Source organism: Pseudophryne corroboree, chromosome 5, assembly GCF_028390025.1.
Source record: "Pseudophryne corroboree isolate aPseCor3 chromosome 5, aPseCor3.hap2, whole genome shotgun sequence".
In the NCBI taxonomy this organism is placed as follows: Eukaryota; Metazoa; Chordata; class Amphibia; order Anura; family Myobatrachidae; genus Pseudophryne; species Pseudophryne corroboree.
Window position 1 is genome coordinate 583,959,466 of NC_086448.1, and position 27,392 is coordinate 583,986,857.

Below are 27,392 nucleotides of genomic sequence, written 5' to 3' on the forward strand. Positions count from 1 at the left end.
GGAGAAACACCTTTTTCTGTTCTGTGTCCAGAACCATCCCCAGGAACAGCAGACGCGTTGTAGGAACCAGCTGCGACTTTGGAATATTCAGGATCCAACCGTGCTGTTGTAGCACTTCCCGAGCCAGTGCTACTCCGATCAACAACTGTTCCCTGGACCTCGCCTTTATAAAGGAGATCGTCCAAGTACGGGATAATTAAAACTCCCTTTTTCCGAAGGAATATCATCATTTCGGCCATTACCTTGGTAAATACCCTCGGTGCCGTGGACAGACCAAACGGCAACATCTGGAATTGGTAATGACAGTCCTGTACCACAAATCTGAGGTACTCCTGGTGAGGAGGGTAAATGGGGACATGCTGGTAAGCATCCTTGATGTCCAGTGATACCAGGTAATCCCCCTCGTCCAGGCTTGCAATCACCGCCCTGAGCGATTCCATCTTGAACTTGAACCTTCTTATATAAGTGTTCAAGGATTTTAAATTTAAAATGGGTCTCACCGAACCGTCCGGTTTCGGTACCACAAACATTGTGGAATAGTAACCCCGTCCTTGTTGAAGGAGGGGTACCTTGATTATCACCTGCTGAGAATACAACTTGTGAATCGCCTCCAGCACTGCCTCCCTGTCCGGGGGAGCTGTCGGCAAGGCAGATTTGAGGAAACGGCGAGGGGGAGACGCCTCGGATTCCAGCTTGTACCCCTGAGATACTACCTGTAGAATCCAGGGATCCACCCGTGAGCGAGCCCACTGGTCGCTGAAGTTCTTGAGACGGGCCCCCACCGTACCTGGCTCCGCCTGTGGAGCCCCAGCGTCATGCGGTGGACTTAGAGGAAGCGGGGGAGGACTTTTGTTCCTGGGAACTGGCTGTATGTTGCAGCTTTTTCCCTCTACCTCTGCCTCTGGGCAGAAAGGACCGCCTCTAACCCGCTTGCCTTTCTGGAGCCGAAAGGACTGTACCTGATAATACGGTGCTTTCTTTGGCTGTGAGGGAACATGGGGTAAAAATGCTGACTTCCCAGCTGTCGCTGTGGAAACGAGGTCCGAGAGACCATCCCCAAACAACTCCTCACCCTTGTAAGGCAAAACTTCCATGTGCCTTTTAGAATCAGCATCTCCTGTCCACTGCCGAGTCCACAATCCTCTCCTGGCAGAAATGGACATTGCGTTTATTTTAGATGCCAGCCGGCAAATATCCCTCTGTGCATCTCTCATGTATAAGACAGCGTCTTTAATATGCTCTACGGTTAGCAATATAGTGTCCCTGTCTAGGGTATCAATGTTTTCCGACAGGGAATCTGACCACGCAGCTGCAGCACTGCACATCCATGCTGAAGCAATAGCCGGTCTCAGTATAATTCCTGAGTGTGTATATACAGACTTCAGGATAGCCTCCTGCTTTCTATCCGCAGGCTCCTTTAGGGCGGCCGTGTCCGGAGACGGTAGTGCCACCATCTTTTGACAGACGTGTGAGCGCTTTATCCACCCTAGGGGATGTCTCCCAACGTGACCTGTCCTCTGGCGGGAAAGGGTACGCCATTAGTAACTTTTTAGAAATTACCAGTTTCTTATCGGGGGAAGCCCACGCTTCTTCACACACTTCATTTAATTCATCAGATGGGGGAAAAACCACTGGTAGCTTTTTCTCCCCAAACAGAATACCCTTTTTTGTGGTACCTGGGGTAATATCAGAAATGTGCAACACATTTTTCATTGCCGTAATCATATAACGAGTGGCTCTATTGGAATGTACACTAGTCTCATCGTCGTCGACACTGGAGTCAGTATCCGTGTCGACATCTGTGTCTGCCATCTGAGGTAGTGGGCGTTTTAGAGCCCCTGATGGCTTTTGAGACGCCTGGGTAGGCACGGACTGAGAAGCCGGCTGTCCCACATCTGTTAGGTCGTCAAACCTTTTATGTAAGGAGTTGACACTGTCGCGTAATTCCTTCCACATGTCCATCCATTCAGGATGGACATGTGGGGTGACAGCACATTTATCGGCACCTGCTCCGCCTCCACATAAGCCTCCTCATCAAACATGTCGACACAGCCGTACCGACACACCGCACACACACAGGGAATGCTCTGACTGAGGACAGGACCCCACAAAGTCCTTTGGGGAGACAGAGAGAGAGTATGCCAGCACACACCAGAGCGCTATATAATGCAGGGATACACACTACAACACAGTGATTTTTCGCCTATAGCTGCTATAATACACAGTTTGCGCCTAAATTTAGTGCCCCCCCCCCTCTCTTTTTTACCCTATTGAGCCTGGAAACTGCAGGGGAGAGCCTTGGGAGCGTCCTTCCAGCGGAGCTGTGAGAGGAAATGGCGCCAGTGTGCTGAGGGAGATAGCCCCGCCCCCTTCACGGCGGACTTCTCCCGTTTTTTTCAGGATATTTGTGGCAGGGGATTTTACACATATATAGTCTTACTGACTATATTATGTGTTTATTTGCCAGCTAAGGTACTCTTATTGCAGCCCAGGGCGCCCTCCCCCCCAGCGCCCTGCACCCATCAGTGACCGGAGTGTGTGGTGTGAATGGGGAGCAATGGCGCACAGCTGCAGTGCTGTGCGCTACCTTAATGAAGACCGGAGTCTTCAGCCGCCGATTTCCTGGACGTTCTTCTTGCTTCTGGCTCTGCAAGGGGGACGGCGGCGCGGCTCCGGGACCGGACGACCGAGGCTGGGCCCGTGTTCGATCCCTCTGGAGCTAATGGTGTCCAGTAGCCTAAGAAGCCCAAGCTAGCTGCAAGCAGGTAGGTTCGCTTCTTCTCCCCTCAGTCCCTCGTAGCAGTGAGTCTGTTGCCAGCAGATCTCACTGAAAATAAAAAACCTAACTTTCTTTTCTAAGAGCTCAGGAGAGCCCCTAGTGTGCATCCAGCTCGGCCGGGCACAAAATTCTAACTGAGGTCTGGAGGAGGGGCATAGAGGGAGGAGCCAGTGCACACCAGGTAGTCCTAAATCTTTCTTAGTTGTGCCCAGTCTCCTGCGGAGCCGCTATTCCCCATGGTCCTTATGGAGTTCCCAGCATCCACTAGGACGTCAGAGAAAATAAGAAAAAACTAGAAAAACTCCTATGGAGCTCCCCTAGCTGTGACCGGCTCCTCCGGGCACATTTTCTAAACTGAGTCTGGTAGGAGGGGCATAGAGGGAGGAGCCAGCCCACACTACTAAACTCTTAAAGTGTCCATGGCTCCTAGTGGACCCGTCTATACCCCATGGTACTGATTTGGACCCCAGCATCCTCTAGGACGTAAGAGAAATAGAAACCATTCAAACAATTTCTCACAGGCGAATTATAACAAGAAAGATTTGACTGGCTTCCACATAGAATTTAATTGCAAAAGTGAGAGTGCTAGGTGCTTTTAATCATGGTTTTGTTGTGTGATGGATGTTTAAAAGTTGATGGAACTTCATGAGTAAGCAGCAGTCACAGTAGTATTTAACACGTAATTTACACACAACAAAATATCTGAACACACACTACATAACAATTTTTCCTAAATGCACCCAATTGTCTCCCATAGGCATGAGGATCACCACCGGTTTACAAGTTTTGGAGTGACCCACATTATCCATCAGCTCTCACTTGTGTTAGTACAAACAGTCAAAACTAATCCCAAGCTGCTCCTATCCGTATTAGTAAATTACACTTTTACAGTTTTCTTCTAAATTACTGACTGTTTAGCCTCAGTGGTCTTTAAATATCATACTTGTGAATGACAAAGCAGGCACAACGTATCTATTTATTTATTTATTAAGTTTCTTATATAGCGCAGCAAATTCCGTTGCGCTTTACAATTGGAAATAACAATGATATAACAAACTGGGTGATAAACAGTCAGAGGTAGGATGGCCCTGCTCGCAAGCTTACAATCTATAGATTACAATACAATCTATATATAGTATCTAGCTAGTGAAAAGAGTGGAGAAGTGGACCAGTGAAGAAGTTGCCCATAAGCAACCAATCAACTTTGAGGTAGCATTCATCAAGAACATACTACAAAATGATAGGTAGAAACTGGTTGCTACGGGCAACTTCTCCACTGATCCACCTCTCCATCCTATTCACTGTTTGATACATCAACCCCTTTATGGGGTGTATTCAATACCTGACAGAAACTGCCGTCTTGTCAGAAAGACGGCAGTTTCCGACAGGTTTAGGTCGGAAGGGGTTTCCGACCTATTCAATTGCCGGGCCATTTTTTTCTTATCGGAAAACATGTGGATTGTCGGATTAGCCGCGGATCCACGAGTTCCGCGGCCAAATCCGACAGGTTTTGGCCCTGGTTCAGACAATGTCAATCCGACTTTTTTTTAAAGTCGGACTGACATTATTGGAAGCCGGGGAGTTGAGACGTGGGCATCATGACCGCTGCCTCCTTGTCAGAGTGTGGGGCAGTGCCTGTGACAAGTGCTGGCGGGAGCTGTTCAGTTCAGCGCGGCAGCTGTGTGTCTCCGGTAGGATCATGGAGCTGCGTGAAGCTCAACCGCGACACCCGGGGGGATGGCGAGAACCCACAGTGAGTGCTATGTGGCTGAGGCAGGCAGGAGCTGTTCAGTGTGTCTCCGGCAGCGAAGTAAGAGGGCTTCCTCCCTCCAGCCAGCTGCTATACCCCTGCTTGTGTTAGTTGTCAGGAGCGGACAAATCAGACAGTCGGATTTGGCTACTCATTGAATACTGACCTGTCGGATCCTTTCCGTCGGAAAGGATCCGACAGGTATTGAATACAGCCCTATGTGTACTATAGACTCAAGGTTTTTCATCTTTTGAAGATCACCCTTATTGTGTAAATACTGCCTACATTAATGCACAAAACAATGTTAGAGACCAATCAGAGAAATCTGCACAGATTATCAGTGTATGGATACATGCTAGATTTGCTATTCTCTAGATGAAACTCTCAGACCTGACTAAGCTTCAAAGGTTTGTGGGGTATTGTACATATCACAGCTTAATACCAAAAATAAAGGTCCATATATTTTTGATTTTGTTTATAGCTGCTGACAAGGGAGTGAGAACAGGTTTGTATTAAACTAAAAGGAAAAATAAGAATTTACTCACCGGTAATTCTATTTCTCGTAGTCCGTAGTGGATGCTGGGAACTCCGTAAGGACCATGGGGAATAGCGGGCTCCGAAGGAGGCTGGGCACTCTAGAAAGATTTATGACTACCTGGTGTGCACTGGCTCCTCCCACTATGACCCTCCACCAAGCCTCAGTTAGGACACTGTGCCCGGACGAGCTGACATAATAAGGAAGGATTTTGAATCCCGGGTAAGACTCATACCAGCCACACCAATCACACTGTACAACTCATGATACTATATCCAGTTTGACAGTATGAAAAAACAACTGAGCCTCTCAACAGATGGCTCAACAATAACCCTTTAGTTAACAATAACTATTTACAAGTATTGCAGACAATCCGCACTTGGGATGGGCGCCCAGCATCCACTACGGACTACGAGAAATAGAATTACCGGTGAGTAAATTCTTATTTTCTCTGACGTCCTAGTGGATGCTGGGAACTCCGTAAGGACCATGGGGATTATACCAAAGCTCCCAAACGGGCGGGAGAGTGCGGATGACTCTGCAGCACCGAATGAGAGAACTCTAGGTCCTCCTCAGCCAGGGTATCAAATTTGTAGAATTTTGCAAACGTGTTTGCCCCTGACCAAGTAGCTGCTCGGCAAAGTTGTAAAGCCGAGACCCCTCGGGCAGCCGCCCAAGATGAGCCCACCTTCCTTGTGGAATGGGCATTTACAGATTTTGGCTGTGGCAGGCCTGCCACAGAATGTGCAAGCTGAATTGTACTACAAATCCAGCGAGCAATAGTCTGCTTAGAAGCAGGAGCACCCAGCTTGTTGGGTGCATACAGGATAAACAGCGAGTCAGATTTTCTGACTCCAGCCGTCCTGGAAACATATATTTTCAGGGCCCTGACAACGTCTAGCAACTTGGAGTCCTCCAAATCCTTAGTAGCCGCAGGCACCACAATAGGCTGGTTCAGGTGAAACGCCGACACCGCCTTAGGTAGAAACTGGGGACGAGTCCTCAATTCTGCCCTATCCATATGGAAAATCAGATAAGGGCTTTTACATGATAAAGCCGCCAATTCTGACACTCGCCTGGCTGAAGCCAAGGCCAATAACATGACCACTTTCCACGTGAGATATTTTAGATCCACGGTTTTTAGTGGCTCAAACCAATGTGATTTTAAGAAATCCCAAGGTGCCACAGGGGGCACAAACGGGGGCTGAATATGCAGCACTCCTTTCACAAATGTCTGAACTTCAGGTACTGAAGCTAGTTCTTTTTGAAAGAAAATCGACAGAGCCGAGATCTGTACTTTAATGGAGCCTAGCTTTAGGCCCATATTCACTCCTGCTTGCAGGAAATGCAGAAATCGACCCAGCTGAAATTCCTCTGTTGGGGCCTTTTTTGCCTCGCACCATGCAACATATTTCCGCCATATGCGGTGATAATGCTTTGCCGTAACATCTTTCCTGGCCTTAATAAGCGTAGGAATGACTTCTTCCGGAATACCCTTTTCCTTCAGGATCCGGTGTTCAACCGCCATGCCGTCAAACGCAGCCGCGGTAAGTCTTGGAACAGACAGGGCCCCTGCTGTAGCAGGTCCTGTCTGAGCGGTAGAGGCCACGGGTCCTCTGAGAGCATCTCTTGAAGTTCCGGGTACCACGCTCGTCTTGGCCAATCCGGAACCACGAGAATTGTGTTTACTCCTCGCTTTCTTATTATTCTCAATACCTTTGGTATGAGAGGCAGAGGAGGGAACACATAAACCGACTGGTACACCCACGGTGTCACTAGAGCGTCCACAGCTATCGCCTGAGGGTCCCTTGACCTGGCGCAATATCTTTTTAACTTTTTGTTGAGGCGGGACGCCATCATGTCCACCTGTGGTTTTTCCCAACGGTTTACCAGCATCTGGAAAACTTCTGGATGAAGTCCCCACTCTCCCGGGTGGAGGTCGTGTCTGCTGAGGAAGTCTGCTTCCCAGTTGTCCACTCCCAAAATGAACACTGCTGACAGTGCTAGTACATGATTCTCCGCCCATCGGAGAATTCTTGTGGCTTCTGCCATCGCCATCCTGCTTCTTGTGCCTCCCTGTCGATTTACATGGGCGACTGCCGTGATGTTGTCTGACTGGATCAGTACCGGCTGGTGTAGGAGCAGGGATTTTGCTTGACTTAGGGCATTGTAGATGGCCCTTAGTTCCAGAATATTTATGTGAAGGGAAGTCTCCTGACTCGACCATAGTCCTTGGAAGTTTCTTCCCTGTGTGACTGCCCCCCAGCCTCGAAGGCTGGCATCCGTGGTCACCAGGACCCAGTCCTGTATGCCGAACCTGCGGCCCTCTAGAAGATGGGCACTCTGCAGCCACCACAGTAGAGACACCCTGGTTCTTGGAGACAGGGTTATTAAGCGATGCATCTGAAGATGCGATCCGGACCACTGGTCCAACAGGTCCCACCGAAAAATTCTGGCATGGAACCTGCCGAAGGGAATTGCTTCGTAAGAAGCCACCATCTTTCCCAGGACCCGCGTGCAGCGATGCACTGATACCTGTTTTGGTTTCAGGAGGTCTCTGACTAGAGATGACAACTCCCTGGCTTTTTCCTCCGGGAGAAACACTCTTTTCTGGACTGTATCCAGAATCATACCCAGGAACAGTAGCCGTGTCGTCGGAACCAGCTGTGACTTTGGGATATTCAGAATCCAGCCGTGCAGGTGCAGCACCTCCTGAGATAGTGCTACGCCCACCAACAACTGTTCCTTGGACCTCGCTTTTATTAGGAGATCGTCCAAGTACGGGATAATTAAAACTCCCTTTTTTCGAAGGAGTATCATCATTTCCGCCATAACCTTGGTAAATACCCTCGGTGCCGTGGACAGTCCAAACGGCAGCGTCTGGAATTGGTAATGGCAATCCTGTACCACAAATCTGAGGTACTCCTGGTGAGGATGGTAAATGGGGACATGCAAGTAAGCATCCTTGATGTCCAGGGATACCATGTAATCCCCCTCGTCCAGGCTTGCAATAACCGCCCTGAGCGATTCCATCTTGAACTTGAATTTTTTTATGTATGTGTTCAAGGATTTCAAATTTAAAATGGGTCTCACCGAACCGTCTGGTTTCGGTACCACAAATAGTGTGGAATAGTAACCCCGGCCTTGTTGAAGTAGGGGTACCTTGATTATCACCTGCTGGGAATACAGCTTGTGAATTGCCGCTAGCACCGCCTCCCTGTCTGAGGGAGCAATCGGCAAGGCAGATTTTAGGAACCGGTGGGGTGGAGACGCCTCGAATTCCAGTTTGTACCCCTGAGATACTATTTGAAGGATCCAGGGATCCACCTGTGAGCGAGCCCACTGATCGCTGAAATTCTTGAGGCGGCCCCCCACCGTACCTGGCTCCGCCTGTGGAGCCCCACCGTCATGCGGCAGACTTGGAAGAAGAAGCGGGGGAGGACTTTTGCTCCTGGGAACCTGCTGTTTGTTGCAGCCTTTTTCCCCTACCTCTGCCTCTGGACAGAAAAGACCCGCCTTTTCCACGCCTGTTTTTCTGGGTCCGAAAGGACTGAACCTGATAAAACGGCGCCTTCTTAGGCTGTGAGGGGACATGGGGTAAAAATGCTGACTTCCCAGACGTTGCTGTGGAAACTAGGTCCGAGAGACCATCCCCAAATAATTCCTCACCCTTATATGGCAAAACTTCCATGTGCCTTTTAGAATCTGCATCTCCTGTCCACTGGCGAGTCCATAAGCCTCTCCTAGCAGAAATGGACAATGCACTTACTTTAGATGCCAGTCGGCAGATTTCCCTCTGTGCATCTCTCATATATAAGACTGAGTCTTTGATATGGTCTATGGTTAGCAGGATCGTGTCTCTGTCTAATGTGTCAATATTTTCTGACAGTTTATCTGACCAGGCAGCGGCAGCACTGCACATCCAAGCTGACGCAATAGCTGGCCTAAGTATAATGCCTGAGTGTGTATATACAGACTTCAGGATAGCCTCCTGCTTTCTATCAGCAGGTTCCTTGAGGGCGGCCGTATCCGGAGATGGTAGTGCCACCTTTTTAGACAAACGTGTGAGCGCTTTATCCACCTTAGGAGGTGTTTCCCAACGTGACCTATCCTCTGGCGGGAAAGGGAACGCCATTAGTACCTTCTTAGGAATTACCAATTTTTTTTCAGGGAAAGCCCACGCTTCTTCACACACTTCATTTAATTCATCTGATGGGGGAAAAACTACGGGTAGTTTTTTCTCCCCAAACATAATACCCTTTTTAGTGGTACCTGTATTTATATCAGAAATGTGTAACACCTCTTTCATTGCCTCAATCATGCAGTGAATGGCCTTAGTGGGCATCAGGTTAGACTCATCGTCGTCGACACTGGTGTCAGTATCAGTGTTGACATCTGGGTCTGCGGTCTGAGGTAGCGGGCGTTTTAGAGCCCCTGATGACCTGTGCGACGCCTGGACAGGCACGAGCTGAGAAGTCGGCTGTCCCACATTTGGCATGTCGTCAAATTTCTTATGTAAGGAGTCTATACGTGCACTCATTTCTTTCCATAAGCTCAACCACTCAGGTGTCTGCCCCGCAGGGGGTGACATCCCTTCTAAAGGCATCTGCTCAGTCTCCACATCATTATCCTCATCAAACATGTCGACACAGCCGTACCGACACACCGCACACACACAGGGAATGCTCCAACAGAGGACAGGACCCACAAAAGCCCTTTGGGGGGACAGAGTGAGAGTATGCCAGCACACACCAGAGCGCTATATAATGCAGGGACTAACTGAGTTATGTCCCCTATAGCTGCTTTTTCTATATAATTGTATACTGCGCCTAAATTTAGTGCCCCCCCTCTCTTTTTTTACCCTTTTCTGTAGTGTAGACTGCAAGGGAGAGCCAGGGAGCTTCCTTCCAGCGGATCTGTGAAGGAGAAATGGCGCCAGTGTGCTGAGGGAGATAGCTCCGCCCCTTTTCCGCGGACTATTCTCCCGCTTTTTCCTATATTCTGGCAGGGGTATTTTCCACATATATAGCCTCTGGGGCTATATATTGTGGTATTTTTGCCAGCCAAGGTGTTATTATTGCTTCTCAGGGCGCCCCCCCCCCAGCGCCCTGCACCCTCAGTGACCGGAGTGTGAAGTGTGTGTGAGGAGCAATGGCGCACAGCTGCAGTGCTGTGCGCTACCTTGGTGAAGACTGATGTCTTCTGCCGCCGATTTTCCGGACCTCTTCTTGCTTCTGGCTCTGTAAGGGGGACGGCGGCGCGGCTCCGGGACCGAACACCAAGGCTGGGCCTGCGGTCGATCCCTCTGGAGCTAATGGTGTCCAGTAGCCTAAGAAGCCCAAGCTGGCTGCAAGCAGGCAGGTTCGCTTCTTCTCCCCTTAGTCCCTCGCTGCAGTGAGCCTGTTGCCAGCAGGTCTCACTGAAAATAAAAAAACTAATTTCTATCTTTCTTTCTAAAGGCTCAGGAGAGCCCCTAGTGTGCATCCAACCTCGGCCGGGCACAAAATCTAACTGAGGCTTGGAGGAGGGTCATAGTGGGAGGAGCCAGTGCACACCAGGTAGTCATAAATCTTTCTAGAGTGCCCAGCCTCCTTCGGAGCCCGCTATTCCCCATGGTCCTTACGGAGTTCCCAGCATCCACTAGGACGTCAGAGAAATGGATATTTAATTCACACGTAAATAAGAATTTAATTCACGTGTGATACATTTGATTTATTTTAGGACTCTATGGTTCATAAAGATGACCACTTCTAATATTCAATGAAAGGTACAGATATGGCCATGCTCATCTTACCCGTAAATGAACCGCACAGGCGTATGCATCACGATTGCGACTATGCGTCGCGGGTGCATATACAGTGCACGTTTGCAGACACACTGATAGCAGAAAACGACCTGTGACTGCAAATAATCACGTGGCCATATCTGTAATAAAGCACTACAGTCTCTTACATTATTATTTTTTTTAATTTTTTTTTAAGTATTTAGTTTTCCTTCTGAAAAGGCTTTTTAGTTGTAAAATATCTCTGCAGCAAGTGCTTAGAAAACTACTAATTATGGCTATTCTATGCACCAATTTCAATTATTTATTCTAGTCCTTACAGTTTTATATAAATGAATGTATCAACTAATGGAGCACTTAATGCCGCACTTGAGCACTCACCTAACATGCTGTCTTCTTCCCCGTCTTGTGGTCTCTCCATAAGCATTGATGGGCTCCCCAAAAGCTCCAATAACCTTATTAATAAAATAAACTAGAATATAAAACACACTACTATTAAGGACACTTTAACGTTAATTTTTGAAATTACAAAAATATACATAAATGACCAAAACAACTTAAAAAGTACACATTCCTACACACAAAAATATGAATGCACAAGTGTTAATAGAGCCTAAGGGGCCTATTCAATGCCTGTTGGATCCTCTCTGACTACATAAAATTACTTAAGTGTTTTTGTTGCCATTTTACATGTATAAATTCAACACACAAAGCAGTCAGTATTAGCGTGTTCATGGTCTTAGTGTAGTTTATACAATGAGGGTCCAATACAACTCAGAACACGGTTCCATCAGAAACTTGTGCGATGGGCAGCTGCACAGATTTCCATCATTATGGAACAGAGATCTCGTAGGTCTTCACATTGCACCTCTATGTGGTAGATATCCCTGCCAGCATTTCCCGCTATGTATGATCGGGCAGAACCGTATAATCAGGCAGCTAAAAGGAATCTCCCCAAAGTGTCAAAGCCTAAAACAAGCAGACCTTTAGAAACATATCTACGGACACTGATGGCTAAAAAGCATATTAAATATTTTTCAGAACATACATAAGATTAATCGCCAGCAGCTATTTTATTATCTAGCAAGCATTTTACATGCAACAGTCCCATAACATGTATATTATTCTGAATATACTGCTTGCTATATCTATTCCCTACTGTATGTTTGTTTAGGTCATAAATTTGCTTACCTCAGGATGATTTCGACACTTTTCAAATGCATTTCCATAAATTTTACTGGGACTCGAAGAAGAGAACAGTTCTTTTAACACAACATAAAAAAGTCCCCCTGCAAAACACCACGTCATGTTTATGTAGGAATGCAACTAATTCTTATTAGTATGACAGATAAAAAAGGCTTTTACCTGTAACTCCAATGCCAACCAGTGCTACAATGAAATAGCTAATATCTCTGCCAGCTTGCGTCACTGAAATGAACAAGAGCAGTAAGGAACACATTAGACTGTGCAGAGGACACCAAACGATGCAGACATTCCGCAGCTATCTCTAACAAGACATATTAAAAACTTTAATCAGGGGAGACCATCTAATTAAATCCAAAATTATAATCCTAAATTGTGAGGTCTCTAATAATAAAGCAAATACAGACTATGCAGTTGTTGTGTTGCATGCCTGCAATTGTACCACCTCTGATATGAATACTCTCCAAGGATATTCTGAAGGACTTACATATAACATGAAATGAAAAAAATAAGATTTTACTCACCGGTAAATCTATTTCTCGTAGTCCGTAGTGGATGCTGGGGACTCCGTAAGGACCATGGGGAATAGCGGCTCCGCAGGAGACTGGGCACAGCTAAGAAAGATTTAGGACTACCTGGTGTGCACTGGCTCCTCCCACTATGACCCTCCTCCAGACCTCAGTTAGGATACTGTGCCCGGAAGAGCTGACACAATAAGGAAGGATTTTGAATCCCGGGTAAGACTCATACCAGCCACACCAATCACACCGTATAACTCGTGATATGATACCCAGTTAACAGTATGAACATAACAGAGCCTCTCAACAGATGGCTCAACAATAACCCTTTTAGTCAAGGATAACTATATACAAGTATTGCAGACAGTCCGCACTTGGGACGGGCGCCTAGCATCCACTACGGACTACGAGAAATAGATTTACCGGTGAGTAAAATCTTATTTTCTCTGACGTCCTAGTGGATGCTGGGGACTCCGTAAGGACCATGGGGATTATACCAAAGCTCCCAAACGGGCGGGAGAGTGCGGATGACTCTGCAGGACCGAATGAGAGAACTCAAGGTCCTCCTCAGCCAGGGTATCAAATTTGTAGAATTTTGCAAACGTGTTTGCCCCTGACCAAGTAGCAGCTCGGCAAAGTTGTAAAGCCGAGACCCCTCGGGCAGCCGCCCAAGAAGAGCCCACTTTCCTCGTGGAATGGGCTTTTACAGATTTAGGGTGCGGCAGTCCAGCCGCAGAATGTGCAAGTTGAATCGTGCTACAGATCCAGCGAGCAATCGTCTGCTTAGAAGCAGGAACACCCAGCTTGTTGGGTGCATACAGGATAAATAGCGAGTCAGTCTTCCTGACTCCAGCTGTCCTGGAAACATATACTTTTCAGGGCCCTGACTACGTCCAGTAACTTGGAATCCTCCAAGTCCCAAGTAGCCGCAGGCACCACAATAGGTTGGTTCACATGAAAAACTGATACCACCTTAGGAAGGAATTGGGAACGAGTCCTCAATTTCGCCTTTCCCATATAAAATACAGATAAGGGCTTTTGTCAATTCTGATACACGCCTGGCCGACGCCAAGGCCCACAGAATGACCACTTTCCACGTGAGGTATTATAGCTCCACGGATTTAAGTGGCTCAACCCAATGCGACTTCAGGAAATCCAACACCACGTTGAGATCCCACAGTGCCACTGGAGGCACAAACGGGGGCTGACTATGCAGCCCTCCCTTAACAAAAGTCTGAACTTCAGGTAGAGAAGCCAACTCCTTTTGAAAGAAAATGGATAGGGCCGAAATCTGGACCTTAATGGAACCCAATTTTAGGCCCAAATTCACTCCGGACTGTAGGAAGTGAAGGAAACGGCCCAGCTGGAATTCCTCCGTAGGAGCATTCCTGGCCTAACACCAAGCAACATATTTTCGCCATATACGGTGATAATGTTGAGCTGTCACGTCCTTCCTAGCCTTTATCAGCGTAGGAATGACCTCATCCGAAATGCCTATCTCTGCTAGGATCCGGCGTTCAACCGCCATGCCGTAAAACGCAGCCGCGGTAAGTCTTGGAACAGACAGGGCCCCTGTTGCAACAAGTCCTGTCTTAGAGGAAGAGGCCACGGGTCCTCTGTGAGCATTTCTTGCAGATCTGGATACCAAGTCCTTCGTGGCCAATCTGGAACAATGAGTATTGTTCTCACTCCTCTTTTTCTTATTATCCTCAGCACCTTGGGTATGAGAGGAAGAGGAGGAAATACATAGACCGACTGGAACACCCACGGTGTCACCAGGGCGACTACAGCTATCGCCTGAGGGTGTCTTGACCTGGCGCAATACCTCTGTAGCTTTTTGTTGAGGCGGGATGCCATCATGTCCACCTGTGGCAGTTCCCACCGACTTGTAATCTGTGCGAAGACTTCCTGATGAAGTCCCCACTCTCCCGGGTGGAGGTCGTGTCTGTTGAGGAAGTCTGCTTCCCAGTTGTCCACTCCCGGGATGAACACTGCTGACAGTGCGCTTACGTGATTCTCCGCCCAGCGAAGAATTCTGGTGGCTTCCGCCATCGCCACTCTGCTCCTTGTGCCGCCTTGGCGGTTTAAATGAGCCACTGCGGTGATGTTGTCTGACTGAATCAGAACCGGTTGGTCGCGAAGCAGGGTCTCCGCTTGACGTAGGGCGTTGTATATGGCCCTTAGTTCCAGGATGTTGATGTGAAGGCAAGTCTCTTGACTTATGTAAAGGAATTTTACCCAACTGCGCCTGTGTGTATATAAATTAATAAATGGGTGATTTGAATAAAGGGAAAAAACACAGTACTGTTTGGATAAAAATTAAATTGACATTTATTCTTTTGAAAAAAGAAAAGTATATATAAATGAAAAATGAAGGAAAATACAAAAACAAAAACAAAAAAACACCTTTTATTTCAGGTAACTATATGTCCAAAATGATAACAGGTCAGGAAAAATCTTCCTGCATCTGTACAGTGTTGAAAAAAACTTTGGGAAGAACGTGAATAAAAAGATTTGAAAAGTATATATTGAAAAATTTCAAATGTCTGGTGTGAAATAGAGTGTGGCGTCCCACCTCTTTTCCACCTTGTTGTGACTGGTTATTAGGTAAACTACAGATAAGGTAGATTATCCGGAAAACAAGGCAATGTTCAATTTCCAAATTTAGCCCAGTGCTAATAATAATGTGTATCCCAGTGGAGGCAAGATCTTAATTTTGATGCTGCGATGCTGCGGGGTACCCCAACGTTGGTATCAGTGGGATAAGGTGTTCAGGGATAAGGTATAAAGAAACCCCGGACTCCCCGCTAGTTCTCCCCGTTATAGTCGGCCGGAGGCGCCTGCACTCACAGGCGTCTACCGACTGCTACTGACGGGGGGACGCGGTCATGCCACTGGGGGGAAGGTGCACTAACTTCGGGACCCACAAGGGGACTGTCCGTCGTGAACCTTCCCTCCTGCGGGGTCAGATACCTTATTCTCCTGTGCTTGATCCCGTTCTTTTCTTTCTTCCTCCGGTCTTCTCTCTCGGCGCTCTGCTTGTAGGTCTGTTCCCTTTCAGCCGCGCGGCTTCGTTTTCTCTTCACGGGATCACCGATCTGTGCAGTGATGTTCCGTCCGGATAGTCTTCTCGGTCTTGTAGCTTTTTGTAGGTGTGATGGTGTGATGATATGCTTTTTTCTCTCCAACGCGTATCGACCCGTCTGGGTCTCTTGACTTGACCACAGACCTTGGATATTTCTTCCCTGTGTGACTGCACCCCAACCTCGGAGGCTTGCGTCCGTGGTCACCAGGACCCAGTCCTGAATGCCGAATCTGCGGCCCTCGAGAAGGTGAGCGCTCTGCAGCCACCACAGGAGTGACACCCTGGCCCTGGGGGATAGGGTGATTAACCGATGCATCTGAAGATGTGATCCGGACCACTTGTCTCCAGTGATCGCAAAAACGCGCTATAGCGCGTATTTTACCCGATTTTGAGGGAAGGTGACTCACTTTTCTGAAATGGGCGGGTCCCCGGGGACGCGCTCTGCTGCAGCAGCCAATCACTTCCTGTTAAGTCAGTGATTGATGCCTGTGGCGGGAGAAGGTGAGCACCGCGGAGGCGCCCATTCATCATAGACTTGTTGTTGCCTGAACCCTCCGCTCCTGCGCCCGTGCTCATGGACTGAGCGCACCGCTTCACTGCAGGTCAGTTTCCCCGCCGCTCCTGACAGCCGCTCTGAGCGCCGGCCAGCGTGTGTGTGTGCGCTGCTGTAAACGGACTTCTCTCACCGTGCCTGCCATGTGGGCTCTGCCAGCGAGGAGGTGCTTGCACTGTTGCAGGGGGCCAGTTAGTGTGTGTGTGCCGCTCCTGACAGCCGCTCTGAGCGCCGGCCAGCGTGTGTGTGTGCGCTGCTGTAAACGGACTTCTCTCACCGTGCCTGCCATGTGGGCTCTGCCAGCGAGGAGGTGCTTGCACTGTTGCAGGGGGCCAGTTAGTGTGTGTGTGCCTGGGGTACAAGGGGAGATGGTCAATCACTGCTTGTGTGTCCGAGTTGTCTGGGGGGGGGGGGGGGGGGGGGGGTTTGCAATTGCTGGGGGTGTGCACGGGGCATAAGGAGAGAAGGTTAAATTACTGCTTGTGTGTCCTGGTTGTATGGGGGTTGGGGGGAAAATGGGTGTGTGCACGGGGTATAAAAGGGGGGTGGATTATGAGGTGGGCAGATGTGTGTGTGTGCGCGCCTGGAGTATGAGGTGGTCAGCTGCTGAGTGTGTGTGTGCGTCCGCGGTATAAGGTGGGCAGATGCTGTGTGTGTGCGTCCGGGGTATAAGGTGGGCAGATGCTGTGTGTGCGTCCGGGGTAAAAGGTGGGCAGATGGTGTGTGTGTGTGTGCGTCCAGAGTATAAGGTGGGCAGATGCTGTGTGTGTGCGTCCGTATGCGTCCGGGGTAAAAGGTGGGCAGATGCTGTGTGTGCGTCCGGGGTATAAGGTGGGCAGATGCTGTGTGTGTGCGTGCGTCCGGAGTATAAGGTGGGCAGATGCTGTGTGTGTGTGTGTGTGTGCGCGTCCGGGGTATAAGGTGGGCAGATGCTGTGTGTGTGCGTCCGGGGTATAAGGTGGGCAGATGCTGTGTGTGCGTCCGGGGTAAAAGGTGGGCAGATGGTGTGTGTGTGCGTCCGGAGTATAAGGTGGGCAGATGCTGTGTGTGTGTGTGTGTGTGTGTGTGTGTGTGTGTGTGTCCGGGGTATAAGGTGGACAGATGCTGTGTGTGTGTGTGCGTCCGGGGTGTAAAGTGGGCAGATGCTGTGTGTGTGTGCGTCCGGAGTATAAGGTGGGAAGATGCTGTGTGTGTGTGTGCGTCCGGAGTATAAGGTGGGCAGATGCTGTGTGTGTGTGTGCGCGCGCGTCCGGGGTATAAGGTGGGTAGATGCTGTGTGTGTGCGTCCGGGGTATAAGGTGGGCAGATGCTGTGTGTGCGTCCGGGGTATAAGGTGGACAGATGCTGTGTGTGTGTGTGTGGTGGGTAGCTGCTGTGTGTGTGCCCGGGGTATGGTGCAATGTGTCTCGGCGCTCTACCTGGTGCAATGTGTCTCGGCGCTCTACCTGGTGCAATGTGTCTCTGCGCTCTACCTGGTGCAATGTGTCTCGGCGCTCTACCTGGTGCAATGTGTCTCGGCGCTCTACCTGGCGCAATGTGTCTCGGCGCTCTACCTGGCGCAATGTGTATAACTTGCTCTGCCTGGCGCAATGTGTGTAACGTGCTCTGCCTGGCACAATGTGTGTAACGTGCTCTGCCTGGCACAATGTGTGTAACGTGCTCTGCCTGGCGCAATGTGTGTAACGTGATCTTCCTGGCGCAATGTGTAACGTGCTCTACCTGGCGCAATGTGTGTAACGAGCTCTACCTGGCGCAATGTGTGTAACGAGCTCTACCTGGTACAGTGTGTGTAACGTGCTCTACCTGGTGCAGTGTGTGTAACGTGCTCTACCTGGTGCAGTGTGTGTAACGTGCTCTACCTGGTGCAGTGTGTGTAACGTGCTCTACCGGTCGCATTGTGTATAACGTGCTCTACCGGTCGCATTGTGTATAACGTGCTCTACCTGGTGCAATGTTTATATTTGATTTACTTGGTGCAATGTGTCTTAAGTGTTCTACCTGGTGCAATGTTTATATGTGCTGTACCTGGTGCAATGTATATAACGTGCTCTACTGGGTGCAATGTGTATAATAATGCGCTCTAACGTGCACAATGTGTATAAAGTGCTCTACCTGGCGTAATGTGTATAACGGGCTCTGCCTGGCGCAATGTGTATAAAGGGCTCTACCTGGTGCAATGTGTATAATGTGCTCTACTTGGAGCAAAGTGTATAGCGAGCTGTACCTGGTGCAATATGTATAACGTGCTCTACCTGGCGCAGTGTGTATAGGAGGTTCTACCTGGTGCAATCTGTATAAGCGGCACTACTGTGTGATGTAATGTTAATTGGCACTATTGTGTGGTCACGCCCCTTCCCCATGAAGCCACGCCCCTAAAATTTTGCGACGCGCGCACTGCCTCTACTTTACGATCTGGTAAGGTGTAACACCAATTCACTTTCTACCTAAGGGCACCAAAATGTCTAGATACAGCTCTGGTGCAGGGTGTCCTGCATGCTACACAGCCCAGCAGCACTATCACCCCATCCCTCCACCTTGCAACACTTTTGTAGTGTCCAAATAAGATTAAGATTAATAAGAACCTTCATTTCGATGGGACCCAGAAAAGGACCGGTAAAACCCCAATTTTTGAAAGTGAGGGGTCCCTGGGACCCACTTTTTTTTTGGATTAGCGCGATCACTGAGTCCCATTGAAAAGTCCTCGCATGGAACCTGCCGAAGGGAATGGCCTCGTATAATGCCACCATCTTTCCCAGGACACGAGTGCAGTGATGCACTGACACCTGTTTTGGTTTTAATAGGTTCCTGACCAGTGTCATTAGTTCCTGAGCTCTCTCCATCGGGAGATAAACCCTTTTCTGGTCTGTGTCTAGAATCATGCCCAGGAAAGGCAGACGAGTCGTAGGAACCAACTGCGACTTTGGAATATTCAGAATCCAGCCGTGTTGCCGTAACACTTCCAGAGAAAGTGCTACGCTGATCAGCAACTGCTCTCTTGATCTCGCTTTTATGAGGAGATCGTCCAAGTATGGGATAATTGTGACTCCTTGCTTCGGCAGGAGTACCATCATTTCCGACATTACCTTGGTAAATATTCTCGGTGCTGTGGAGAGACCAAACGGCAACGTCTGAAATTGGTAATGACAATCCTGTACCACAAATCTGAGGTACGCCTGATGAGGTGGATAAATGGGGACATGAAGGTATGCATCCTTTATGTCCAGAGACACCATAAAATCCCCCCCTTCCAGGCTTGCGATGACCGCTCTCAGCGATTCCATCTTGAACGTGAACCTTTTCAGGTATATGTTCAGGGATTTTAAATTCAATATGGGTCTGACCGAACCGTCCGGTTTCGGGACTACAAACATGGTCGAATAATAACCCCTTCCTTGTTGAAGGAGGGGAACTTTGACCTCCACCTGTTGAAGATACAATTTGTGAATTGCAGTTAACACTATTTCCGTCTCGTGGGGGGGAAGCTGGCAGGGCTGATTTGAGGTATCGGTGAGGGGGCATCTCCTCGAATTCCAGCTTGTATCCCTGAGACACAATATCTATTGCCAGGGGATCCAACTGGGAGTGAACCCACTTGTGGCTGAAATTTCGAAGACGTGCCCCCACCGGGCCTAGCTCCGCCTGTGGAGCCCCAGCGTCATGCGGTGGATTTTGTAGAGGCCGGGGAGGACTTCTGTTCCTGGGAACTAGCTGTGTTGTGCAGCTTCTTTCCTCTGCCCCTGCCAAGAAAGGACGCACCTCGGACCTTCTTGTTTTTCTGTGATCGAAAGGACTGCATTTGATAATACGGTGCTCTCTTAGACTGTGAGGAAACATATGGCAAAAAATTTGACTTTCCAGCAGTAGCTGTGGAGACCAGGTCCGAGAGACCCTCCCCAAACAATTCCTCACCCTTGTAAGGTAAAACCTCCATATGCCTTTTTGAGTCGGCATCACCTGTCCATTGCAGAGTCCACAGGACCCTTCTGGCAGAAATTGACATAGCATTTATTCTAGAACCCAGTAGACTAATGTCTCTTTGAGCATCTCTTATATATAGGACAGCGTCTTTAATATGCCCCAAGGTCAACAATATAGTATCCTTGTCTAAGGTATCAATTTCCTCAGACACGGTATCCGTCCATGCTGCTACAGCACTACACACCCAGGCCGACGCGATCGCCGGCCTCAGTAAGGTACCTGAATGTGTATAAATGGACTTCAGGGTAACCTCCTGTTTGCGATCCGCAGCATCTTTGAGGGTAGCCGTATCCTGTGACGGCAGGGCTACCTTCTTGGATAAGCGTGTTAAAGCTTTGTCCACCCTAGGGGAGGATTCCCAGCGTAACCTGTCCGTTGGCGGAAAAGGATACGCCATAAGAATCCTTTTGGAAATCTGCAGTTTTTTATCTGGAGATTCCCAAGCCTTTTCACATAACTCATTTAGCTCGTGTGAGGGGGGAAAGGTTACCTCCGGCTTCTTTTCCCCATACATATGTACCCTCTTGTCAGGGACTGGGATTTCCTCTGTGATGTGCAACACATCCTTAATTGCTATAATCATATAACGGATGGATTTAGCCAATTTTGGCTGTAACTTTGCATCATCGTAATCGACACTGGAGTCAGAATCCATGTCGGCATCTGTGTCAACAATTTGGGATAGTGGGCGCTTCTGAGACCCTGACGGCCTCTGCGACGTAGGATCAGGCACGGGTTGGGACCCTGACTGTCCTAAGGTTTCAGCTTTTTCTAACCTTTTATGCAAGGAATTAACATTATCGTTTAAAACCTTCCACATATCCATCCAATCAGGTGTCGGCGCCGTCGGCGGAGACACCACATTCATTTGCTCCCGCTCTGCTTCCACATAGCCTTCCTCATCAGACATGTCGACACAAGCGTACCGACACACCACACACACAGGGAATGCCCTTTTTGAAGACCGTTCCCCCACAAGGCCCTTAGGAGAGACAGAGAGAGAGTATGCCAGCACACACCCCAGCGCTATAAACCCAGGAATAACACAGTAACTTAATGTTAACCCAGTAGCTGCTGTTTATATATTGTTTTTTGCGCCTGATTATGTGCCCCCCCTCTCTTTTTACCCTCTTCTACCATGTATCTGCAGGGGAGAGCCTGGGGAGCTTCCTTTCAGCGGAGCTGTGGAGAAAAAATGGCGCTGGTGAGTGCTGAGGAAGAAGCTCCGCCCCCTCGGCGGCGGGCTTCTGTCCCGCTTAAATATGCAGTTTTTGGCGGGGGCTCATACATATATACAGTGCCCAGCTGTATATATGTTTAACTTTTGCCAAAAGAGGTCCCAAATGCTGCCCAGGGCGCCCCCCCCCCCCCTGCACCATTACAGTGACCGGAGTATGTGAGGTGTGTGGGAGCAATGGCGCACAGCTGCAGTGCTGTGCGTTACCTCAGTGAAAAACGGAGTCTTCTGCCGCCTGTGAAGTCTTCTTTGCTTCTCATACTCACCCGGCTTCTGTCTTCCGGCTCTGCGAGGGGGACGGCGGCGCGGCTCTGGGATCGGATGGCGAGGGTGAGATCCTGCGTACAATCCATCTGGAGCTAATGGTGTCCAGTAGCCTAAGAAGCAGGACCTAGCTTCAGAGAGTAGTGCTGCTTCTCTCCCCTCAGTCCCACGATGCAGGGAGTCTGTTGCCAGCAGAGCTCCCTGAAAATAAAAAACCTAACAAAATACTTTCTCTCAGCAAACTCAGGAGAGCTCACTGAAAAGCACCCAGCTCGTCTGGGCACAGTATCAAACTGAGGTCTGGAGGAGGGGCATAGAGGGAGGAGCCAGTGCACACCAGAACCTAAATTCTTTCTTAAGGTGCCCATGTCTCCTGCGGAGCCCGTCTATCCCCATGGTCCTTACGGAGTCCCCAGCATCCACTAGGACGTTAGAGAAAATAAGATTTTACTCACCGGTAAATCTATTTCTCGTAGTCCGTAGTGGATGCTGGGAACTCCGAAAGGACCATGGGGAATAGCGGCTCCGCAGGAGACTGGGCACAACTAGAAGAAAGCTTTTAGACTACCTGGTGTGCACTGGCTCCTCCCACTATGACCCTCCTCCAAGCCTCAGTTAGGATACTGTGCAAGAGCTGACACAATAAGGAAGGATTTTGAATCCCGGGTAAGACTCATACCAGCCACACCAATCACACCGTATAACTCGTGATACCATATCCAGTTAACAGTATGAAACATAACTGAGCCTCTCAACAGATGGCTCATAACAATAACCCATTAGTTAACAATAACTATATACAAGTATTGCAGACAATCCGCACTTGGGATGGGCGCCCAGCATCCACTACGGACTACGAGAAATAGATTTACCGGTGAGTAAAATCTTATTTTCTCTAACGTCCTAGTGGATGCTGGGAACTCCGAAAGGACCATGGGGATTATACCAAAGCTCCCAAACGGGCGGGAGAGTGCGGATGACTCTGCAGCCCCGAATGAGAGAACTCAAGGTCCTCCTCAGCCAGGGTATCAAATTTGTAGAATTTAGCAAACGTGTTTGCCCCTGACCAAGTTGCAGCTCGGCAAAATTGTAAAGCCGAGACCCCTCGGGCAGCCGCCCAAGGTGAGCCCACTTTCCTCGTGGAATGGGCTTTTACTGATTTAGGATGCGGCAATCCAGCCGCAGAATGCTCCAGCTGAATTGTGCTACAAATTCAGCGAGCAATAGTCTGCTTAGAAGCAGGAGCACCTATTTTGTTGGGTGCCTACAGGATAAAAAGCGAGTCAGTTTTCCTGACTCCAGCCGTCCTGGAAATATAATTTTTTAAGGCCCTGACTACGTCCAGTAACTTGGAATCTTCCAAGTCCCTAGTAGCCGCAGGCACTACAATAGGTTGGTTCAAGTGAAAAGCTGATACCACCTTAGGGAGAAACTGGGGACGAGTCCTCAATTCTGCCCTATCCATATGGAAAATCAGATAAGGGCTTTTACCTGACAAGGCCGCCCATTCTGACACACGCCTGGCCGAAGCCAAGGCCAATAACATGACCACTTTCCACGTGAGATATTTCAAATCCACAGTTTTAAGTGGCTCAAACCAATGTGATTTTAGGAAACTCAACACCACGTTGAGATCCCATGGTGCCACAGGAGGCACAAAAGGGGGCTGAATATGTAGCACTCCCTTTACAAATGTCTGAACTCCAGGCAGTGAAGCCAGTTCTTTCTGGAAGAAAATCGACAGAGCCGAAATCTGGACCTTAATGGAACCCAAGTTTAGGCCCATAGTCACTCCTGACTGTAGGAAGTGCAGAAAACGACCCAGCTGAAATTCCTCTGTTGGGCCCTTCCTGGCCTCACACCACGCAACATATTTTCGCCAAATACGGTGATAATGGTTTGCGGTTACTTCTTTCCTGGCTTTTATCAGCGTAGGAATGACTTCCTCCGGAATGCCCTTTTCCTTTAGGATCCGGAATTCAACCGCCATGCCGTCAAACGCAGCCGCGGTAAGTCTTGGAACAGACAGGGCCCCTGCTGTAGCAGATCCTGTCTGAGCGGTAGAGGCCATGGGTCCTCCGATATAATTTCTTGAAGTTCAGGGTACCAAGCTCTTCTTGGTCCATCTGGAACCACGAGTATCGTTCTTACTCCTCGTTTTCTTATTATTCTCAGTACCTTTGGTATGAGAGGCAGAGGAGGGAATACATAAACCGACTGGTACACCCACGGTGTCACTAGAGCGTCCACAGCTATTGCCTGAGGGTCCCTTGACCTGGCGCAATATCTAGTTTTTTGTTTAGGCGGGACGCCATCATGTCCACCTGTGGCCTTTCCCAACGGTTTACCAACAGTTGGCAGACTTCTGGATGAAGTCCCCACTCTCCCGGGTGTAGGTCGAGTCCGCTGAGGAAGTCTGCTTCCCAGTTGTCCACTCCCGGAATGAACACTGCTGACAGTGCTAAGACGTGATTTTCCGCCCATCGGAGAATCCTTGTGGCTTCTGCCATCGCCATCCTGCTTCTTGTGCCGCCCTGTCTGTTTACATGGGCGACTGCCGTGATGTTGTCTGATTGGATCAGTACCGGCTGGTGTTGAAGCAGAGGCCTTGCCAAACTTAGGGCATTGTAAATGGCCCTCAGTTCCAGAATATTTATGTGTAGGGACGACTCCTGACTTGACCAAAGTCCTTGGAAATTTCTTCCCTGTGTGACTGCCCCCCAGCCTCGAAGGCTGGCATCCGTGGTTACCAGGACCCAGTCCTGTATGCCGAATCTGCGGCCCTCTTGAAGATGAGCACTCTGCAGCCACCACGGTAGAGATACCCTGGTCCTTGGAGACAGGGTTATCAGCCGATGCATCTGAAGATGCGATCCCGACCACTTGTCCAAGAGGTCCCACTGAAAGGTTCTTGCATGGAACCTGCCGAATGGAATTTTGCTTCGTAAGAAGCTACCATTTTCCCCAGGACTCGTGTGCAGTGATGCACCGATACCTGTTTTGGTTTCAGGAGGTCTCTGACTAGAGATGACAGCTCCTTGGCTTTCTCTTGCGGGAGAAAACTTTTTTCTGTTCTGTGTCCAGAACCATCCCCAGGAACAGTAGGCGTGTGGTAGGAACCAGCTGTGACTTTGGAATGTATAGAATTCGTCCGTGCTGTTGTAGCACTTCCCGAGATAGTGCTACTCCGACCAACAACTGCTCCTTGGACCTCGCCTTTATAAGGAGATCGTCCAAGTACGGGATAATTAAAACTCCCTTTTTTCGAAGGAGTATCATCATTTCTGCCATTACCTTGGTAAAGACCCTCGGTGCCGTGGACAGTCCAAACGGCAGTGTTTGGAATTGGTAATGGCAATCCTGTACCACAAATCTGAGGTACTCCTGGTGAGGATGGTAAATGGGGACATGTAGGTAAGCATCCTTGATGTCCAGGGATACCATGTAATCCCCCTCCTCCAGGCTTGCAATAACCGCCCTGAGCGATTCCATCTTGAACTTGAATTTTTTTATGTATGTGTTCAAGGATTTCAAATTTTAAAATGGGTCTCACCGAACCGTCCGGTTTCGGTACCACAAACAGTGTGGAATAGTAACCCCGTCCTTGTTGAAGTAGGGGCACCTTGACTATCACCTGCTGGGAATACAGCTTGTGAATTGCCTCTAGCACAGCCTCCCTGCCTGAGGGAGTTGTCGGCAAGGCAGATTTAAGGAAACGGCGGGGGGGAACACGTCTCGAATTCCAGCTTGTACCCCTGAGATACTACTTGAAGGATCCAGGGATCCACCTGTGAGCGAGCCCACTGATCGCTGAAATTTGTGAGGCGGCCCCCCACCGTACCTGGCTACGCCTGTGGAGCCCCCGCGTCATGCGGTGGACTCAGAGGAAGCGGGGGAAGAATTTTGATTCTGGGAACTGGCTAACTGGTGCAGCTTTTTCCCTCTTCCCTTGTCTCTGTGCAGAAAGGAAGCGCCTTTTACCCGCTTGCTTTTCTGAAGCCGAACGGACTGTACCTGATAATACAGTGCTTTCTTAGGCTGTGAGGAAACCTGAGGTAAAAAAATTTCCTTCCCAGCTGTTGCTGTGGATACGAGGTCCCAGAGACCATCCCCAAACAATTCCTCACCCTTATAAGGCTCTATGTGCCTTTTAAAGTCAGCATCACCTGTCCAGTGTCGGGTCTCTAATACCCTCCTGACAGAATGGACATTGCATTAATTCTGGATGCCAGCCGGCAAAATATCCCTCTGTGCATCCCTCATATATAAGACGACGTCTTATGTTCGCAAAATAGTATCCCTGTTTGACAGGGTTACAGACCACGCTGCAGCAGCACTATCTGCAGGTCTCAGTCTAGTACCTGAGTGTGTAAATACAGACTTCAGGATAGCCTCCTGCTTTTTATCAGCAGGTACCTTCAAAGTGGCCGTATCCTAAGACGGCAGTGCCACCTTTTTTGACAAACGTGTGAGCGCCTTATCCACCCTAGGGGATATCTCCCAGCGTAACTTATCCTCTGGCGGGAAAGGGTGCGCCATCAGTAACTTTTTAGAAATTACCAGTTTCTTATCGGGGGAACCCACGCTTTTTCACACTTCATTCACTCATTTGATGAGGGAACAAAACACTGCCTGCTTTTTCTCCCCAAACATAAAACCCTTTTTTAGTGGTACTTGGGTTAATGTCAGAAATGTGTAACACATTTTTTATTGCCGGGATCATGTAACGGATGTTCCTAGTGGATTGTGTATATGTCTCAACCTCGTCAACACTGGAGTCAGACTCTGTGTCGACATCTGTGTCTGCCATCTGAGGGAGCGGGCGTTTTTGAGCCCCTGATGGCCTTTGAGACGCCTGGGCAGGCGCGGGCTGAGAAGCCGGCTGTCCCATAACTGTTACGTCATCCAGCCTTTTATGTAAGGAGTTGACACTGTCGGTTTATACCTTCCACCTATCCATCCACTCTGGTGTTGGCCCCACAGGGGGCGACATCACATTTATCGGCATCTGCTCTGCCATCACATAAGCCTCCTCATCAAACGTGTCGACACAGCCGTACCGACACACCGCACACACACAGGGAATGCTCTGACTGAGGACAGGACCCCACACAGCCCTTTGGGGAGACAGAGAGAGAGTATGCCAGCACACGCCAGAGCGCTATATAATTTAGGGATTAACACTATATTGAGTGAATTTTTCCCAATAGCTGCTTGTATATACAATATTGCGCCTAAATTTAGTGCCCCCCCTCTCTTTTTAACCCTTTGAGCCTGCAAACTACAGGGGAGAGCCTGGGGAGCTGTCTTCCAGCTGCACTGTGAAGAGAAAATGGCGCCAGTGTGCTGAGGGAGATAGCTCCGCCCCTTTTTCGCTGACTTTTCTCCCGCTTTTTTATGGATTCTGGCAGGGGTATTTATCACATATATAGCCTCTGGGGCTATATATTGTGATATATTTGCCAGCCAAGGTGTTTTTATTGCTGCTCAGACCGCCCCCCCCCCAGCGCCCTGCACCCTCAGTGACCGGAGTGTGAAGTGTGCATGAGGAGCAATGGCGCACAGCTGCAGTGCTGTGCGCTACCTTGGTGAAGACTGATGTCTTCTGCCGCCGATTTTCCGGACCTCTTCTTGCTTCTGGCTCTGTAAGGGGGACGGCGGCGCAGCTCCGGGAACGAACACCAAGGCCAGTTCCATGCGGTCGATCC

At 49.2% G+C, this 27,392-nt stretch overlaps 1 protein-coding gene across 1 annotated transcript in view; it reads right to left on the reverse strand.

Moving 5' to 3' along the window:
* Positions 1 to 27,392, reverse strand: part of TIMM21 (translocase of inner mitochondrial membrane 21) — a 98,179-nt gene that overhangs the window by 42,361 nt on the left and 28,426 nt on the right. Inside the window, exons 2-4 of the mRNA XM_063923378.1 lie at positions 12,212 to 12,274; positions 12,038 to 12,135; positions 11,228 to 11,301 (exon numbers count right to left, since the gene is read on the reverse strand). Coding sequence (XP_063779448.1) covers positions 11,228 to 11,301; positions 12,038 to 12,135; positions 12,212 to 12,274 — 235 coding nt within the window. The remainder of the gene's footprint in view (positions 1 to 11,227; positions 11,302 to 12,037; positions 12,136 to 12,211; positions 12,275 to 27,392) is intronic.